The sequence below is a fragment of the Pseudopodoces humilis genome, chromosome 1 (assembly GCF_049639895.1).
Source record: "Pseudopodoces humilis isolate 2021_Gansu_Grassland_sample_001 chromosome 1, ASM4963989v1, whole genome shotgun sequence".
NCBI lineage: Eukaryota > Metazoa > Chordata > Aves > Passeriformes > Paridae > Pseudopodoces > Pseudopodoces humilis.
The window spans coordinates 110,065,701-110,080,973 of NC_142200.1; the positions used below are offsets into that span (position 1 = coordinate 110,065,701).

The following is a 15,273-nucleotide window of genomic DNA, read 5'->3' on the forward strand; positions in this document are numbered from 1 at the left end:
CAAGTCTCATATTCTTAAACAGCTTGAGTTCTCAATTCATGCAGTTGTATTATTCCAGATTCTCGGCTAAGGACAAATAAATGTATGATCTCAATTTGTGTGAGTTTAAAATTATAGGGAACTTTGTAGAATAGAGCTTGGTGAGAATAAGAGACCATTTTGTCTGACTCACCTTTTCAGTCTCACTCATGTTTAATTCTAACCTAATTTTTATATGAAGAATATTGGGGACAAACCCCAGAAGCTTCAGATTAAAAGTTGTTTGCAATACTGTCTTACTTAAGTTGTGCTTGAATAGGTTTGTACCTTCCTCTAGGTGGTTCTGTACCAATCTCACATTATTTTTTTGAGACACAATTATTTCAAGTTTTTTTATTGCTTCATTCATTTTCTGAGAGCAATAAAATCCTAAATTTTGATTTGGCAGTAACCAACATCATTTCTAAACTGTGTTCTTGTATAGATGGTGTTCCTTTCAAATAGCAGCATTTCTAAAGGAATGCATGTTCTCTGAGAACTCTTCCTTGTGCTCAGTCACTCAGTAGTGTTGTTTACAGACATGCCACTCAGGAGCCCAATTTGTGTGTCAGTACTTGTTCTTCTCTAGTGCAGATCTTACACTTCCTTCTAAGTTCTGAAATGCTTCCTTGAAATGATGTTAACTTCCTGTTTATCTATAATTTTTTATGCAGGCAGTCGTGGCCAACAAAAATTGATGTCCCCCAGGATCTGGAGGATGACCTTACAGCAACCCCTCTGTCCCACGCCACTGTTCCTCAGTCCTCACCGGCTCGCACGGCTGAGAACGTTCTCAACGGGCACCGGAGCAAAGCCCTGGGGGATTCGGCAAAGAAGGAAGAGATCCCTGAACTGGCTGGGCCAGCACTTTCCACAGTTCCATCGGTGAGCTTAAAACCCACTACAAGTGGCCGGAAGTGCTTGTTCAGAGTAGAAGAAGATGAAGAGGAGGATGAGGAAGATAAAAAACCTATTTCTCTTTCTACTCAAGTTGTTCTGCGTCGTAAGCCTTCGGTTACAAATCGTCTTACTTCGAGAAAGAGTGCACCGGTCCTCAACCAGATCTTTGAGGAGGGCGAGTCAGATGATGAGTTTGACATGGACGAGAACTTGCCCCCAAAGCTCAGCAGGTTAAAGATGAACATTGCCTCGCCCAGCACCGTGCACAAACGCTACCACCGGAGGAAAAGCCAGGGACGGGGCTCCAGCTGCAGCAGCTCCGAAACCAGTGATGACGACTCGGAAAGTAGGAGGCGTCTGGACAAGGACAGCGGGTTTACTTACTCCTGGCACAGAAGGGATAGTAGTGAAGGACCACCTGGCAGCCAGGGAGACGGTGGTGGACAAAGCAAACCAAGCAATGGAAACGGAGGGGTGGACAAAACGAGCCCAGGTGATAACAGCAAAGGTGGGGGGAGTCCCTCTGGTAGCTCCGGTGGGAACACCAACACCACCTCGGGTTCCACTCGGAGATGCGCTGGATCTGGAAACTCGATGCAGCTGTCATCCAGAAGTGCAGGGGAACTGGTTGAAAGCCTGAAGCTCATGAGCCTTTGCCTAGGTTCACAGATTCATGGCAGCACGAAATACATTATTGATCCTCAAAACAATCTCTCCTTTTCCAGTGTGAAAGTACAGGAGAAATCAACGTGGAAAATGTGTATAAGCTCCAGCGGAAGTGCAAACCAGGCTTCATCACTGGGCAGCCTAAAATTTTTTTCTGACCAAATGTCAGACACAACAAATGAATTGGAACGGCTAAAGAACAGGAACTTGAAAAACAATGTGCTACAACTACCTCTCTGTGAAAAGATATCTGTGAATATTCAGCGGAACCCAAAGGAGGGGCTGCTGTGTACCTCCAGTCAAACCAGTTGTTGTCACGTCATTTGACAGTGACCTGACTCGAACAGCTCGATCTGCTTGACAGCGTCATTCTTCCTGGTCAGAGCTGTGAACACCTTGTCACGGACCCCCTTTTGTTGTCTTAAGATTTTTAAGTGGGCTTCAAGCAGTTATTTATTATACTTTAATTTTGTATTTGCTTGATGGTATGACAATGCATGGTCTTTGCATGCTGCTAGCAGATATGTTTTTCTTTTTAAACACAACAGAATATTTTATTGTGTAATTTTTACATTTATAATTTTACTATGGAAGATCTGGATTAAAATAAAGATCTGGATCCTAATGTAAATGAAGCACTTAGAAGTTTCATGTTCTGCACTTAAACTAGAAAGAGAAGCTTTTGTTTGCTTATGAAATGTTAATTCTTGTTCTGACCTTCTGTGAAAACTAAAATATGTGATATGTGGCATACTTCTATATGTCTGAAACAGAACCAAAGCAATAATGTTTTGATGCTGAAAACTCTTCAGGGAGCTTTCAGATGTTCCAAGGCTTGTACAAAGCAAAGATGCACTGAAAATTAGTGATCTTGAAATATGATTTTAAACCCACACCTATTTGTCTTAAGCTATGATATGGATGAAGTTGTGGCTCAAAAATCAAACCGAAAAGATCTTGTTTTTGCTAGAGGCAGTTTTCTTTAAAAAAAAAAAAAAAAAAGCAAGTAGATTTGTAAGGCAGCTTTCTCCCATAGAATTATGTTAATATTACAAGCAGACAATCTTTTTTAATATAACAAAGGTAAATTATTAAGTCTACTTCTGAGTTTTTACATGCTAACTGAAAATAAAATATTTGTATGAATTACTTTTGTTAGTAGTATATCATGACACCTAGTATTTTAGGTTTCTACCTTGTAAACCCTCTCTGCTGTTCTCCCCTCCCCTCCCTGAGATTCCAGAAGGCAATAAGGGATGGAAAATCTTTAGGTAATTGGATTCACATTGAAATTATTGTCATTTACAGTTTTGTTATTATTACTCTTTTTAGGACTTAAAATACTGCTGTTCCCCACATGTACACCACTTATTTTCCCTCAGTAATACACTTGTTCATAAAGTCCATTTAAAATAGCCTGTAGGAAAGTGTTGCTTTCACAGCTCTGAGCCTTCCTGTCAGGTTTCCTGTTGCCATGGCAAGGTCTTGATTTAGAGTATTTCTGTACAAAAGGATACTTTTGACCAGATGAATTAACTTTGTGGAATTTTATTATCTAGAATAAAATATATTGCAGATTCCTAGTTTTGGGAAGGGCAAGAATGTTGTATTTTTTCATGCTGTGCACTGGGTCTTCTAAGCAATGCTAGTGAAACTGGGGGTACTATGTAGCAGCGCCCTGGGCAGACCTGGGTGTCCTGGAGGAGTCTGACACTGTTGAGCATCTTGTAACACTTTGAGAGTGGTGAATACAGCGCTTTGTGTCTGCTGTGGAGGGGGCAGAGCACCAAAGAATGGCTGGGCCAGGATGGTCACAGCTCACAACAGCTCTTGTGATTCCTGCAAGGCTTCAGAGAGTCTGAAGTGCATGGGGTGTCCTTCCTGGCGAGCTCAGCCGGGGGTTCTGCTTCCGGAACAAGGCAAAGGAGAAGTGTTCCGCTTCTTTAAGTTTTAATCTCTAGTTGCAGTTTAGTTAAAAGCTACAAGCATAGATGTGTGGGTGAAGCCATAGAACACAATTGCTTGAAATTTTTGAGCAGGGATCTTACCAAGGGCCAGAAATGAGATGTGTGGTTCACAGACAGTGAGCGTAACATCCACGTAGGAGACAAGTTTATAAAGGGCATTGGCAATAAACTTTTATTTGTTGCAGCTTTTTTCCAAGTATTGTAAATACTCTTTCCTGATATGTACAGCCTTGGAATGGCACCTTTTAACTAACCCCGGGTGTATTTTGTTTCCAATGTTTTTATATACGACTGTATATATGGTGCTCACTTTAGAACAGCAGTGTTGACCATTTATGCTGCATAGTTGTATTATAGCCTTATAGTTGTGTGTGGCTGGTTGGACCTCTGGGTGTACAGATGTGTACAGATGTGTTAGTCTGAGTGCTGTCCTCTCTCCCTCTGTTGATAGGTGAATGACTGTGCATGTGGTGTACGTCGTGTTATGTCGTCACGTAAAAGGAAGGGCGAGAATAACCACTACATTAAGATAATATTGGACCAAACTATTTAGAGCAAGTAAACAGTTTCTTGTACCCCTTAACGTGTCTTTAAGAGTTGCATATAGTTACAGTAGTGTATAAAGTAAATATTGTGGAAAAACAGTTAGTCTTGTATTTTTCTGTATGTGTGTATATAAAAATATATAAAAAATAATGTACCTCTAGCAACTTAATCTGTATTTAAGATGTGACAATCTTGACACAGAATTTTAAGAGTAGCAGTCTAAATAAGCAGAATTAATGAACAGAAGTATAAAAAATTTCTCACCAAGAAAGAATCCATGTGTGTTAAGAGGGTACAGAAATATCAACTGATCTTATTGCTTCTGGCAATGTTTGGCTTTTTCATTGTACAAACATTCATGGTGTGCGACAGAAATGGAAAATCCAGTTAATAAAAGTGATATCCTGATTGATGCATAGCCAATGACTTGCATGGATGGGGTTTGTGTCTCCTGGCGTTTGCTGTGAGAGGGCGGCACAGGCTCCAGGCCAGTCCCTGCGCTGCAGCACCTGGGGAGAGCGAGGGGCCTTGCCTTGCAAGAGCCCAGCTTTGTGTGTGGATGGACATTCAGTTATTCTCTTGCAGTGATCAGATGCCTTCGTTTGGGCTTAACAGTCGTCACAGTTATATGCTGAGTCTGTCTCAAGGCTGAGGGAGCTGTTCCTCAGGCAGAACCTCAGACCATTGTTCATTATAATGTGAAGTGGGTAATAGTAAAAACAGGGGAGAGCACAGTGCCAGCCCACTTAGCCCCACCAGCACGTGCTGCAGTGAGGTGCCCGGGGCTGCCTGGGAGCGGGCTGGCTTTGGCATCTTCAGGCACCCCAGAGGTGTCTGTTGCTGGCCTGTGGTTGGAGCAGCTCAGCAGCACAACCTGCACTGCTGCAGTGATTTAACTGCTCCCGGAGCACAAATTGTAACCAGCCGGGGCAGGTATGGACACAGGGATGAAGGGCATGGAACAGGTTGTGTGAATACAAGGCTTTTAAGTGACCACTGCTTTAGGCTGGGGCACTGCAAAACAGGGTGGAGGTGATAGCAGGAAAAGAGTGGCCAAGGAATTTATAGGGCTGAGACTATGGCCCAAATGGAAAAGGCATTAACACATCTTGTAGTGCAAGGCCAAGCAGTAACGTCTCAGTAGCTGGTAGGTAGGTGCAGGTCAGGTATTTTTCATGTCAGATTTTTTTTAAGGATTTTTTTTATTAGCAAATAAAGGGAAATCCCAATGCAGCTGGCTGGCAATAAACAGGGAATAGGGGCAAGCTGGAAAGTTCCCCCAACATCAGAGAGAACCCAGCTACCCCATGAGCCTTTTCTATGGTTAAATTTGTGTGAAGGAATCAGAACTGATTTGTCATTAATTCCAAATGATGACTTGCTTTCAGTAAAAGCTGTTTGAGCAGTACCTTGACATGACTGTACTTGGGAAGGTGTAGCAATGACTCAGTTCTTGAGTTGCTGACAGCACGCAGCCAGTCAGAGTCCCCCACTGAAGTCACATCCATACAGTGTTTAGAGGGACTGCTGAATTGCCCTTTTCCACAGCAGTGTCCCTGCAGTTAGCCTGCTCCCTCCACAGGCTCTGGCTATTTATTTTTTTAGTTTTAAATTGTAATTGTAAGATGAGTCAATTTGGACCATCTGCTTGTATTACAGATGACATCAATTTCTGGAAGTCAAGAACCCTGTGTTAGAGACAGAGTAAAGTCTTATTACATAGGGATAAAGAAAGAGATTAGCTCTATTCTCCCATGTGATGGAAGAATTATCTTGTAAGAAAAATGCAGGTATAGGGCCTGAGAAGCACAGAGAGGTAACACAGACTTCAGGCTCTCACAAGTCATGTCAGATCTCAGGAATTCATTTCAGCAAGCCCTTGTGTAACATCTTCCTATTTCCTCCCTCTCACTGCTCTTACTTGAGAAATACAGAGCAGGGGAGGCAGGATCTGGTTTTCTCTCTGGGCAGTTGTGTGCCACATGCCCTCAGCCTGGGACAGGCTCCTGTAGGCACTGGGAGCCAGGGCTGAGGAACTCTTAGAGCAGGCCCAGTGTTGCCCTCAGGATGCCAGAGGCCATGACCACAGTCCTTTGTATCAAGCCCTGGAGTGCAGAGAGCTGCCCCTCTGCGCACCAGTGTCCAGCGCTGGCACTGAGGCACCAGGCCCTGCTGTCGGCCCTGGCCTGGCACTCGCCCCTCCGGCTCCTGGGTGAGGCATGGCAGAGCTTTCCTGAAGAAGGCACGTCACAGCAGTAGGCATTGTTCCCAGGGGCTTTGCTTACATGAAAAAAGAAGTAAACTCAAATTTCTCTGAATGAGATTCAAGATTGATTCCCTCAGGTCTGGGTAGGCTAAAATACCCATAACTGCTTGCCTGCTTACAGAGGAACCTTCCCATGTAATGTGTGTTTTCCTCTCCTGTTCTCCTCAGTAGGTATCTTGAGTCAGCACATCCCTCTGGGCCACGCAATCAGACCTGTACTCACAACGTACCTGATGAGAGAACTTTTGTATCACCAGCAAGTGATTTATGAGTGCTCTTCTTAAAAACAGCTTTCTTGGATTGTTATTGTTGCTGCTAAGGAGATTTGTAAAATCCGAGTCTTAACAGACAGATACGGGCTACTCCCACATAGTCATCTTCCCAAACAGGATGCTCCAGCCTCATCCTTGGTTTTTCCCCGAAGCTGGAGGCCAGAGATGAACTTATTTTATTGCTTAGACTCAGGCACTGGCAGAACTGCCACACACCCCTGTCTGTCTGTCTGCACTCCTGAAGGGCCCAGAGCCACGGCTGTCTAGAGGTGTGAGGCTCTGTCACCTGGTAAGGGACCCTGCCATGGACCTGGGAACAGACATTCAGATTCCATACCTTGTGAATGGCAGCTACTGATAAATATCTTATTCTTTCTGACACTTTCACCTGGCAACTGATTTTGTCAGTGAGTTTCATCCCTGGCATCCCACAATTTTTACGGGTGCACTACAGCAGAAAGGAAACAATACATTCAGGAGCACAGACAGAAACAGTTTTTTCTCTCAAATTAGAAATGAAAATAGATGCCACCATGAATGTATAAAAACCCCAAAAGACAAAACCTAGTACCAAACAGTATGAAACACAGGAACCCTTCCCCAGTGACAGGACAAAGGAATAGGAGCTAAATTTCAGTTCAGTGACAAAATACTACTTGGCACTATGGGGAAACATTTCCCAGCAGGTTAAAGTGTGTGTTTCAGGACAGAAACAGTCTCTGTCGTGACCATGTAGCATGTGTGATGGTAAAATAAGAGTTCTCCCAGTATGTGGAACAAACGTTAATCCCTGTAAAACAAAGCAGTCCCATACTTCTCACTCATACCATGGAAGGTCAGAATTCCTCCTCACTTCAGGTGGATCAGTATTATCACCAAGAGCAGTATTATCTCTGTTTAGAGATAAGGAAACTAAGCAGAAGTGAAGGGATATGCCCAAGGCAAAGGCAACAGCCAACATGATTGAAGTCACTGGGTACTTACACCTCACTAGAGATTTTCCTGTTAATCCACAGAAAACAAAAGAAACGGGCCCCTTGAATTAAAACCATTAAATCAGTTTTGCAGAAGGTGACTTACTTGTTTCACAAGATCACAGTTGACACACGGCTTGATTCCTTTTCTAACCCATTTTAGAAAGTTATTCCAGACACCTGATACAGCTGCCATCAGCAAAACACACCACCTTCATGCTCCCAGACAATCATCAGTTAGCAGACCAGCAGAATCCCTCCAAAATGGCTACAAGGCCACAAGAACATACTCAATATGAAGCCATCCCATGGATGTTTCTTCTCTGGAACTGCTCACTCACAAACACTGACCAGGCAGTTAAAAGTTGAAGAACCATGAGCTACTTCAGCTCAAAGTGGGCAGGAGACTGCGAAGATGGGGAGTTTTCATGGAGAACATTTAGGTCCCCTCCTAAAAAAACGTTTGGTTTTGGGATCTCTGCAGCACTACAGGAAGGGTGACATGCTTCTCTCAGAGATCCTCAGGGCAGAGCTTGTGCAGCCACAGCCCAGGAACAGGCTATGAAAGCAGCAGCCCATGAGATACCCCTGAAATGGCAGCAGTGTGGGGGACTAACAGTGGGAGAGGCAAGAACAGAGTAGCCATAGCACAGGTTTGCTCCTCTTCCCAGGGGAACAGTCATTTCTTACTGGGTCACACCTGCAGAGCCTGAGAAATCCTAAGTTTTAGTTCCAGACAAAATATATTATTTTAGCTTAGTTATATTACTCTGCTGTGGGGGCCCTGTGGCAGAAATCTGAAATGTGCAAAGTAAGCAAACACCTTAATTATGGCAGCAGCAGATTTTTGTGAACAAAATTTCAGCAAGTACCACACACAGTTACATCTACCAAAACTGAACATCACAGCAGCCAAAAATAAACTGTCTCAAGGTCACAGGAGCAAACACTCTAGATTTCAGTCCTATTACTGTCAGAAAACAATGGAACTTTAGGACAGCTACCTTTTTATGAAATGCAAGGAAAACCAAATCAGATATTCACTACAAACACAAGTACTGGTGTATCAAGTATCAAGTTTAATTGATCTGTTACTGTTCATCTAACCAGAAGATCCATTCATACAATGCTACAGTTCAGAATCCAGGAGAGTGATACCAACATCCAATGTAAATTAGAAAATAAATATGCTTCATAAGTCACTGATCAGCAATCTGTTTCCTACTAAATTTTTTTACCTAGCTTTTTAAAAGATTTTACCTGGGACCTGTTTAGAGAACTAGCAAACAGGAGTATATAATACATATTCTATAAATATTTATGTTCAACTATTTCTCAGATCAAATAATGAAATCCATTATTGTTCCCTATGAAATGTATAACATACTTAAATTAATTTGCTGTGGACAAGCAGCAGCTAATAAGCAAATCTTTGAAATAATAGAGGACTGATTAGCTGTTGTAATGGAGGAACAAAAGGGGCAATAACCATAAGGGAGAGTAAATTAAAGAACAGTCTGCTTTTTCTTTTCCTCTTTAGAAAGCTGCAGCTGAAAATTCTAGTTAGCTTCTGGATGCTTCCTCACAGGATCTGTTTTCAATCACTCAAAGCACAGGGAGTCTGGCAGATTTTATCCAGACCTGGCATAAGCTGGAGTGCTTTATTTGGTGTTACCTTCACAAGCAATTGCATATGAGAAACGAAGAGAGCAGGAGAAAATACAGTTTTTTACAGTGTCAGGCAAAGATTATTTACCAAGTTTCATATAAGCAGGTGCCACCTACTCAGTAGATGGTGGAGGGTGCACTCTGAGCGCCACACACGACCACAAACCCTGGTTCCGCCTCACATGTGACCGCCTTAGTCATCCTCATTCCTCCGTGTTTACTCCTTCAGGGACTCTGCTGCCAGCTTCATTTGCTGCCAGGGAGAGAAGAAGCGAGAGAGACTCTGAGTACAGCGGCAGCAGGAGGAATAGCACAAACCAGCTAGAGCCCAGTGCAGGACACTTCAGAATCCAACTGAGTAATAAAACCACACCAAAAAAAGAGCTTGAGCATTTAAAAACAAAAAACACCAGTCTGTCGTGCCTGATTTTTACAAAATACACTATTTTAATAGAAGCATTACTTTTTCCCACCCAAACACTCATCAAATGGGAATGCAATTTGTAAGTTAATAATTTTTGTGATGAAAGTCATTTAGCCTTAAATATTTAGGCTTTTAAGCTGATCTCAAAAGGTCAATGAACTGACAAACTGCTACCCCCACTTCCCATTGCAACAATCTGTTAACTGTTATTCAGTATTTAATTTTGTTGTTGTTGTTGAATTGAATAAAAACATCCTGTGATATACGGAGGCAGCAGGCTGCTATGGTAATAGGTGTTATTTCCAATGCTGTTGATAACCAGTTTTGTTGTCATTATCCTAGGATGTCCAGAGAGATCTCCACGTGAAACCAGGATAACAATCCCAGATGATGAAAATATCTGCTGAGTTAAAAAAACAGAGCCACTCTGTGAAGCTCCTTGTTAAAGAGAATGTTTCATAACACAGAATTTACAGAGGCAACAAGAAAGAGTTTAAACTGTGCCGAAGGCATCTCTCACACATCACCTGGCAGCTGTCAGCCAGAGGCCCGGCAATGTCTGGAAGGCTGGAACCACCATGATGTACCAAAAAATGATCAGAGTGACTGAAGTCCCCGAAGAAGAAGGACAGAGACAATAGTCACAGGAAGGAGACAAGTGGGACCAGTCCAAAGGACAGGCTGAGGAGCAGAGGCAAGGAGATGCACAGCACTGCTGGAATTCACTCATGCCCAGCATCACTGCCTCCTTGGAGGCAATTTGGCAGACAAGGAAATGAAAAGGACATGAAGAAATAAGAATGATCATATGAAGAAACAATTTATGCAGCTTTCAACTTGCTGTGTGGGCTCTATATCATTCCCCCAGTGGAGGACAGACATGTGCTACTGAGCTGAAGTTGCTTCTTTCACGTTTGTATTTGATCTCATAGAAATGGCCCATGACATATGAGCTACTAGAAAAAGAAGCATCTAATAATGTTGCAACAGAATTGGAAAAGACAAAACTGCAAATAAAGTGTACACTATCATTACTCAACATGGGATATAAAGTTGTCAGATGCTTCAACACAGCACCTTCTACCTTTTCTTTGCTGGTAGTCTGAGCCTGAACCTATTCCAAAACACTACTCTGCATGCTAAAACACACCTACAACAACTTTTCTTTACCATTTTTATCTGTATTTCCATGCCATCTACAAGTGAAGTAAAATTAGTTTGTGATACAAATATTTATATGCTTCTCCATAGCAACCGTGCAGGGAAAAAAGCCACAGCTAAAGGCTGGAATACAGATAGATTCCTCTTCTACATCCTGATTCACTTATTTAAATAAATGTCTGAATAAAACTACAGCATCTTTAATTAAAGTGACTTTTTCTCCTATTGCAAAAACAGACACAGAAGACAGCACCTTCATTCAGTTCCTGATTCATCAAATACAAACCTAATTTTTATTTTGGAATGGTTTTCTTAAATTCTGAATGCTGGTGTAATTATACGGGGATTGATGAGGAATGCAGAAGACTGGATAGGTATTTTTATTCTCTGATCTCTGCAGGGCTTGCCAAAGTCTGGAAAAAAACCAAGCACATGAGTGCTAATGATGACTAAATGTAATCTGTCCAAAAACTCTGTACAAGCTGGACCACTCTCATTTATTTTTGAAGGCCCTTCTAATTTTAACTGAGCTAATCTTAAACTAGGATTGTCTTGTGCTGGCAATCTTATGCTATCATATTTAAAATACATGATATGAACAAACAAATATCCCAGCTTCTTGAGCAGGCCAGTGAGTAGAAAAACCTCTTAAAATAGCTTCACATGCTGCCATGGCACATAAGGCCTGGGCAAAATCAGTCCAAATGCAGTCATACACATATTTCAGGAAATGAATCATCAGCCACGTGAGAACCCCAAGAGCTGTGTATTTAATTTCTTCTTTATAGTTTCTAATACCAAAATGTATTTGGCAGTACCTGGCAGCAGCAGGCTCCCCCAAGAGCTATCTGTTGGGCAAGCAACATGTGGTGGCACCTTTAAACAGAGAAGTTCTTTGCCAAGTTCAGGCTGAAGAATTTTTAAATTTTCTTTCTTTATTTACTGTGAAAGTAAATGTTCCAGTTCAATGGGAAAATATTTCCCAAACACAACATAGGGGAAAGGAAGTGTATTTTTTAAATTTTTATTGCTGAGAAAGGGAACTGATGAGGTACCTTTTAAGATCACTTTCCCCCTGACAGCCCCAACATGTTCACTGGGAAACCTGTGGGGCTGAGTTAACTACTCTTCCCTCAAAAAGACATTTCTTTGCAAGCACTAAGAAGTATTTTAAAAATATGGAAAAGAGGTATTAAAAATGTCCTGATCTACTTAAACCTACTAGATACATAATGACAAAACCTGCTCATTTCAGGGGCATTAAGAGCCTCTGTGAACTAATCAGAGGCACAGCTCAGAAAAGAGTTGGCTCAAGAAACCATTCTTCATTTATTATCAGCTGAGAGTTACTAATGAAAGGTTTATACTTAATGCTCTGGTTTATGCAGCACCCTTAGCAACAGCAGCCTATGTATGCAATACATGAGTGAAATGTGTTTAAACTAGTATTCATTTTAGTGGGGCTACAGTGTTGTTTATTCTAAAATTCTACTATTAGGAAATTCTCTAAAATATTTATCTGCTGTAATTCAATAGATTTGCTATTTCCATTTAATTAAGTTTGAATTTCCTTGTAAAGCATATGTAATATAATTAGACAGTATGTCCAGGAGAAATAGCAAAACCCCTTCAATATGGTTTACAGACAGTTACTTAGATTTGCCTACATTTCAACATTAATTTTTCTCAAAGGACTTTATTAAAATGGAACAGATAGTTTCACACCACAAACAGAGCTGCATACCAAGCACGGAAATCAGGCTACTTCCTTTGTGGGCTTGCTCACAACCAAAAACATCAACTTTAGTGAACAGGGTATGGCTGTGGCAGTTCTCCAGTCAGAGGGGCTATGGAGGCCTAAGCATGAGATTTAGTGCTGCCAACAATACCAAAATACTAAATTAAATAGCTTTGAACATGAAATAACAGGAATACACAGCAGCACCAGGGCTTGGCTCGAGCCACAGCCTTGCTGGAAATGCAGGATGTTTCTGGATGGCACGGGGAGGACTGTGACCCACCTTGTCTTCCCCCCATCTTGTGCCCAGGGCTGAGGAGATGCTTTGCCCCTCGCTCTGCACAGCAGGGCTGCTTTGGGCCAGGACTCTGTGTGTCCCAGCACGAGACTTCCTTCTGCCCCTGAGCTGAGAGGTGGGAGCTGCCTCTCACACCCCCACCTTGCCAATCCATCTGTGACCTTCTTTCTGCACCAGAGGACGGCAGAGGGAACCCAGCATTCCTGCTGTCCCAGTGCTGGTTTTGCACACACTCATAACCTAATCAAACATTTTCACCTTTCCTTTATGGTTTCTGTGGGACAGTCAACATTTAACAGGCGCTAACAGCCTTTGCTGGTTTAATGTTGATTTACTGCCCTTGCTGAGCTCTGGGTCAAACGCTTACAACACTGTTATTTTCCAGTTATGCTCAGCCCTGGTAAGCCAGCCTCTAACTACACTTAATTTTACCACTGTGTGTTGCTTATGCCAACTGACAATTCAACCACAACTTGAGGAAAACAATTTAAAAAATAGAAAGCATATAAAAATGAAAACCAAAGAAACCAGGATCTATTGACTCACTGGTTTGATGTTTTTCCACAAGTATACTCAATGTACACATAAGTTTGGACATAGGAAGAACAGACATGTAAATAGTTTATACTAAATACAAGAATACATTAAGGCAGATGTTTTTTATCAGCAACCCCATCTTCTGGTTTTCCTGTATACACCATGTGGAATAGCTCATAAGCAGTTAGAAAGAGCAGTGGTACGCAGTATCTTTCCCACTTTCTAGCATCAATTATAATATGAAAACATGACATATATATATATATTAAATTCTTCTTTTGTAATGGTGTCCAATCACAACAATAGTAGTTTCTTGGCTCTTGAGCTGTCTCAAGAACTGTATCAGCTTAATCTGTAAGTACCAACCAGTTACAGAAGAGGCAAATTAACACCCACTTCAAAACCCAGTAAGCCTCTTCCACATGTGGTATTTTATTCTGTGTAAAGGTTTAAAAGCTTATTTAATGGAAATTTGTTCTCACTGATTATAATAGTGTAAGGCTATGGTAACTTCATACCTAGAATCACAAATCTTCCCTCAAGGATTTTGTCTATGACACTGAACACTCTGCAGGGAACAGTGCTTAAGGACTCCAGGTTTGGGGTTACTTTTAAGCTGCATTTCTGACTCTGATCATTTTTCCAGGAACCTGTTTGTTTCCTTAGCTGGAGGTGGTAACTGATGCTTCTTGACAGCAGTAATAACAAGTCCCTATACTAGTACACTGCGGTTTATAAATCCCAGGACCACACAGCCACAATGTAATACTGAATGCTTATTTTCAGTTAAGTCATCCTGCACAACCCCTCATTCTTCTTGAAAGCTATTGATTTCCAGAACACAGTTTCTCTCCTGCTTCAGTAGCATGATAGAAGACTCGTAGGAACAATTTCACAACTTCCTCATTTCCCAGAGCTAAGGCCAATGGCCCTGTGATGTTGCAACCCAGTGGTAACAAGCCTCTATAAAGGAAAGCCACACATGAACATTAAACAGTCAAATGCAGATTTTTCATAAGGAAGAGAGAAGGATTTTAAACTGAAGAGAACAAAGAAACAAATCCTGAATTGTCACTCTCACAAGGAGTGTAAGCAATTACAGTAATTTAAATTTTTGAGGAATATTTACTAATCTCCTTACTTCTAGTTTGCACCTGGAAGATTATATCTAGTTTTGGGCCTTCCAGTATAAGAAGAACTCTGCCAAGCCTAACTATGGAATGCAAGATGGGCAGGGAGGTGATAGCATGCCCCGAGACACCTGCCAGTATGTACAAGGAGGTCAGCAATAAGTTGGAATCAGGGTCTTGGCCAGGGTGCACAGCCAGGGAACAAGAAATTAAGTGGTCATTAAAAAATAAGCCAAGAAAGCCCCAACAGAAAACATTTCACTACAAGGACAACTAAGCACAGCAGCAGGGGCCCAGGGAGGTTTTGGAGTCTCTGTCCCCAAAGCACCTGACAGGAATCCCCACCCCACACACAGCCCTAAATTTGGTGCCAATCCTATCCTGAGCAGGAAGTAGGACTACTGACCTTCTAAGGTCTCTCCCAGTTTGAGAGATTTTTATCATTGTTTCTACAACAATTTTGACAGGAAGTTTGCCTGGACTCCAGAGACCCAGAGTGGGGATCTGCTACATGAAATAGAAAGACCAAAAAAAAATTTCTCTTCTTTTCTTTCTTGTTGCCTAATTCAAGATAGAATACCAAGTACAAAGCCAGTGTTAATGAAACAATAGGTTTGCAAAATTAGTAAGTGCAGAGTCAGGAAAACTTGCAGAATCACATCATTTGTGCCTTGGAGTATAGTGCCTGATTAATAGTGCTGTGAGGAA

General features: G+C 41.8%; 2 protein-coding genes across 3 annotated transcripts in view; one reads left to right on the forward strand and one right to left on the reverse strand.

Annotated features, from left to right (window-relative positions):
* Positions 1-4,516, forward strand: part of SNRK (SNF related kinase) — a 39,871-nt gene extending 35,355 nt beyond the window's left edge. The window contains exon 7 of the mRNA XM_005518984.3: positions 693-4,516. Within this exon, the coding sequence (XP_005519041.1) occupies positions 693-1,911 (1,219 nt within the window). The 3' untranslated portion in view covers positions 1,912-4,516. The remainder of the gene's footprint in view (positions 1-692) is intronic.
* A 4,152-nt stretch (positions 4,517-8,668) lies between these two features.
* ANO10 (anoctamin 10) overlaps positions 8,669-15,273 on the reverse strand; it is a 120,906-nt gene continuing 114,301 nt past the window's right edge. For both annotated transcript variants that reach the window (XM_014248416.2, XM_088055467.1), the window contains exon 13: positions 8,669-9,530. In XM_014248416.2, the coding sequence (XP_014103891.1) occupies positions 9,495-9,530 (36 nt within the window). In that variant the 3' untranslated portion in view covers positions 8,669-9,494. The remainder of the gene's footprint in view (positions 9,531-15,273) is intronic.